Source organism: Thalassophryne amazonica, chromosome 5 (assembly GCF_902500255.1).
Source record: "Thalassophryne amazonica chromosome 5, fThaAma1.1, whole genome shotgun sequence".
Lineage (NCBI taxonomy): Eukaryota > Metazoa > Chordata > Actinopteri > Batrachoidiformes > Batrachoididae > Thalassophryne > Thalassophryne amazonica.
The window spans coordinates 37,105,459-37,110,192 of NC_047107.1; the positions used below are offsets into that span (position 1 = coordinate 37,105,459).

The window sequence follows — 4,734 nt, forward strand, 5'->3', positions numbered from 1 at the left end:
CCTCCAAAAACACCCGGTACCCAAGACATCCAGTCATCACTTTAGGTCATGAACATAAACAAAAATGTATGACAGACCTGTGGAAAGGGCAGCTACAGGTCGGGGTCGATTAAGGATAGCACAGAGGTCAGAGTGTCCCAGTCTCTAATCAGTTATTCTTGTTGAAAAAAACTTTTGTCTTTGATTTTTTTTTTTTTTATTAATTTGTCACTTTCTAACTAAAAATTGTTCAATAAATAAAATGACGATTGTTTTTGTTGTGTTCAGGTTCCAGAGGTCATCATGGATGCTTCAAAGCCTTCATTCGACGTGGAGTTTGAGGACCTCAGTAAGCTGTTCTGTGAGGTGAGTGGCAGTTTGAAGGAGTCTTTCTTTGATATTTTAATGGAGGAGATGGTGTAGAGAGATCAGAGGGTGTTCCATAAGGCATGATCAACCTAGTCCAGCATCCTGATCACTGGCTTGTGTGAACCTGACTTAACTTATCCTGACCTGTCGATTTCACAGTACCAGTTATCAATTTGTTCAATCAACTCTTAGTTGAAGAAACGAGCGCCGTGCGTGTTCACATCCAAAGTATAAAGGCATCATCAAGTGAGCGTGAAAAACACGAGTTATAAAGTGAACGCTGTCAGTCATTTCACAATCTGACTCCAGAGCAGGTTATGTTCAGAACCCATGTTCCCGTGGTTACGTGATTTTAACCGCTCACTCCAAGTTGACGTATCCAGAAAAGTGATTAAATCTGCTTTGTGGAGCACCCCGCAGGAGTCACCACCTCTGGTCTTTGAGGTCACCTGTCCTGCATGTTTTCCAACTCTCCCTGCTAATGAACTCTGTCAGCTGTGCTCAGCCAATCAAGGGCGAGGAAACACCAGCCTCGACAAATCAGCAGGGAGACATTCAGATAACGTCAGGTGACTTCAAGAACCAGAGGTTGTGACCCCTGCACTTGATGAACAGAAACACGACAAAAAAAAAAAAGAAAGAAAAGGAAAATGTGGGTCACGGCCCCATGATAAACCATGAGAGGTCATAAAAATAAAAAAAAAATCTTAAATAAACATCCCCAAAGTCCGTCAGACCTGAAAGGATCATTTTAAAGTTCTGTGACGTATTTATATCGAGTGTTGAGAAAAAAAGTGTGCAGTATAACACTAACATTTCAGCTTTTAGAACTGAAGTGTTACCCTGAAAAAAAAAGGTGTTATTTCAGATTTTGACATGCAGGCTCAGTGTTAGCAGCATTCATACAGACAGCAATCAAAGCACTGCTAGCTTAGTGTTGTGTGGGCCGCTGAAGAGGAGGTACTGCTGGCCCACCACCACCAGATGGCGCCCTGCTTGAAGTGCGGGCTTCAAGAGCGAGGTGCACAGGCGCCAGCGGGAGGCGTGTTAGGTGAGCTGCAGCACATCTTAACCGCTTTTACTGCTCGGTTGGACTTAGTTACCAAGCAGAGCGTTATTCTCAATCATAGGATGGAGGCTCTCACCGCCCAGGTGGAAGCGCATGCTCAGGGCGCTGCTGCAGCACCTCCTCCCGCTGACCGTATGCCAAAGACAGACATTCCACTGGTCGTTCAACGAACCCCCCCACCTTCCCCTGAAGCATACATAAGCCCTCCGGAGCCGTACGGAGGCTGTGTGGAGACGTGCGCGGACTTCTTGATGCAGTGCTCGCTCGTCTTTTCACAGCATCCCGTCATGTACGCGTCAGACGCTAGCCGGGTGGCTTACGTTATAAATTTGCTTCGAGGAGAGGCACGCGCCTGGGCTACGGCGCTCTGGGAGCAGAATTCACGGCTCCTAACAATTTACACTGAGTTTGTGAGGGAGTTCCGACAGGTGTTCGACCACCCCCATAGATAGAGGCGAGACCGCTTCAAGCGTGCTGCTGTCGATACGACAGGAGTGTCGGAGCGCAGCGAAGTATGCAGTCGACTTCCGCATCGCGGCAGCGCGAGCCGGCTGGAATGCTGTTGCGCTCCGCGCCGCCTTTGTAAACGGACTGTCTCTGGTCCTTAAGGAGCACCTGGTGACGAAGGACGAGCCGCGGGATTTAGATGGGCTTATCGACCTGGTTATACGGTTAGACAACCGATTAACAGAACACCGACGGGAGCGAGACGAAGGGCGTGGTCAGGCACAAGCCGTCCCTCTTCCCCCCGGGTCCGAAAGGGCGCCGACTTCCCCACGCTCCACAGCCAGGGCTCTCCACGTGACGACAGCTCCCCCTGCTGACGTTGCTATGGAAACGAGCAGGGCCAAAGAGCGATCAGATCAGAGACAAAGGAGGCTGATCCGTGGAGAGTGTTTTCTCTGCAGCTCAACCGAGCACACACAGAGAGAATGCCCCAAACGGTCAAAACAGCAGCACTTGTCCTTAGAGACTGGGCTAAGGGTGGGTCACAACACCCATGCGGGGAGACCCCGACAGTCTGCACGTATCCCAGTCACGATCCTGAGTGGGGATCTAACCCTTCACGCCCCAGCACTGGTGGACACGGGGTCAGAGGGGAATCTGCTGGATAGCAGATGGGCAAAGGAGGTTGGGCTCCCTCTAGTGGCCTTACCGTCACCATTGTCGGTGCGGGCACTAGATGGCACCCTTCTTCCACTAATCACACACCAGACACAGCCAGTGACATTGGTTGTGTCTGGGAATCACAGGGAGGAAATTGTGTTTTATGTAACACCTTCTACCTCCCGAGTGATTTTGGGTTTTCCATGGGTGTTAAAACACAATCCCCGGATTGATTGGCCGTCTGGGGTTGTGGTTCATTGGAGCGAAACCTGCCACCGGGAGTGTTTAGGATCCTCGGTTCCACCCGGTGTGACAGCTAAGGAGGAGGTTTTAGTCCCCCCCAATCTGGCGGCGGTGCCAGCCGAGTACCATGACATGTCATAGCAACCGGGAGTGACAGCTGTTACTCGTCATCAGCATCAGCTGTCACTCATCCACATCATCACCACCACCTTAAAGGCCGGACTGCAACTCCACCTCCCCGCCGAGAAATCAGCTACCATTCAGGTAGCTTCTCTGCTGACTTACATTAAGTAATAATCTGAACTTCTTTGCAGCCGTTTTCCTGTGGTGTGTCCTTATCTGTGGGATTTCACAACACTTAGCTCGTAGCCAAGTATAAAAAGCTTTATTTTTCTCATCAGCTGAACAAAAACCACGTCTGTGTTAAAATCACTTCATGTCCTCATGAAAAAGGTGAAGGTTTGGTGTTAATGAGAGCGTGTTGTGGCATTTATAGGCTCCCAAAACTGTTGTGTTCAGGTTCCAGAGGACACCACGTACTCTGTGGGGGCCTCCTTCCTGAAGGCTTTGCAGAATCCCGGTGAACACCTTCAGGACTTCACCAAGTTGTGTGACAGCCAGAAAGAGGTGGAAATGGATGATCTCCTGGAGGACATCTTACATGGAGATCTGGAGCACACAGCTCCTCCTGTAGACAGGTAGGTTTGGACAGGAGACCCTGTCTGATAATACTTTATTTTGGAGATGAAAGAAGGAACTGTCATGATTTAGGGTTTTAGTTAGAGAAATGGATTTATGACAAATGTGGACAGAGGACATTTTGTAATCACTGGTTGTGTTTGTTTGTGTGTCCAGGTTCAGAATGATGCTCAAATCCAGGAACCTGACTGCCCTCCAAGACCCATATTGGATCCACAAAGCAGAGATGCGACGTTTGTCCCTCTGGACACCCACGCCTGTCCTCCAAGTGTCATCCCTCCCTGCCGTCGTGTCCAACCTTCTGTTTTTGTGCCTCCCTTCACTCTCCGTCCTCCCAATTTCGTCTCTACCCACACTCCTGTCAACAGTTTCCGTCCCCATCTGCACTCCTGTCCAGCCAACAGCTCCTGTTCCCAACTACTCTCCTGTTCGGCCAATATCTTCTGTCCCCATCTGCACACCAGCCCGTCCTCCAGTCCACTTCAGTCCCAGCAGCCCAACCCGGACCAAACCCTACATCAAAAAAAAACCCCAACTCATTTATGATTTTCTGGAAGGAGTAGCACAATTTCAAACGAAACATTGTGCCACAGTAAATAAAGTTCTGGGAAAGATGGTAAGTGAAGCGTGCACACATCTGCACATGCACGATCTTGTAGTTGTGTCAGTGTGCATGTTAACTGAAGGTGTGTTGTCGTCTTTTTGCAGTGGCATTCTCTCTCTGCGGAACAAAAGAAGAAATATTACGAGGAGCAGACAAAAGAGAGCCGGTGCCACTATGAGCTCCACCTGACCTCGAAGCCCCAAAAGAAGGTGAGCAAACAGTCAGATCGTGCATGTCATATGTTCACATCACACACATGTCACCCTTGACAAATACGAAGTCCTAATGCATGTTTTTTCTTTTCCATTTTTTTGTGCAGGTTAAAAACATCAAGTCTCTGGCAGCCTAACAAGTGCACTTTATTTTTTATTTGTTTGCTATGTTTTCATGTTTTTAAAAAATTTAATATTTGACTGTGTTCATATTTTGTATGTTTTTGTAAGAACCAACAGTTCACCACAGGGTGGCGGTATTGAGCACTCAGCAGGGCAGAGAGCAGCAGTCTTTGATCAAAGACAGCACAAAAAATTAACAGTTCCAACAGCACAAAAGGATGAGTTCAAGAAAGCAATAATAATAATAATAACAATACTGCTAATAATAGAGTAATTAATTAACTGGTCAATATTGTTTTAACTCCTAAAATGCTTTGATCTTTAAACCT

The 4,734-nt window shown here is 47.9% G+C and overlaps 1 protein-coding gene across 1 annotated transcript; it reads left to right on the top strand.

Moving 5' to 3' along the window:
- The first annotated feature begins 283 nt into the window (after positions 1-283).
- LOC117509944 (transcription factor 7-like 1) lies at positions 284-4,339 on the top strand. The gene is made up of 3 exons (XM_034169555.1): positions 284-345; positions 3,287-4,082; positions 4,175-4,339. Exons 2-3 carry the CDS (start codon positions 3,630-3,632, stop codon positions 4,337-4,339), a joined length of 618 nt encoding a protein of 205 aa, XP_034025446.1. The 5' UTR covers positions 284-345; positions 3,287-3,629.
- Positions 4,340-4,734: the final 395 nt, after the last annotated feature.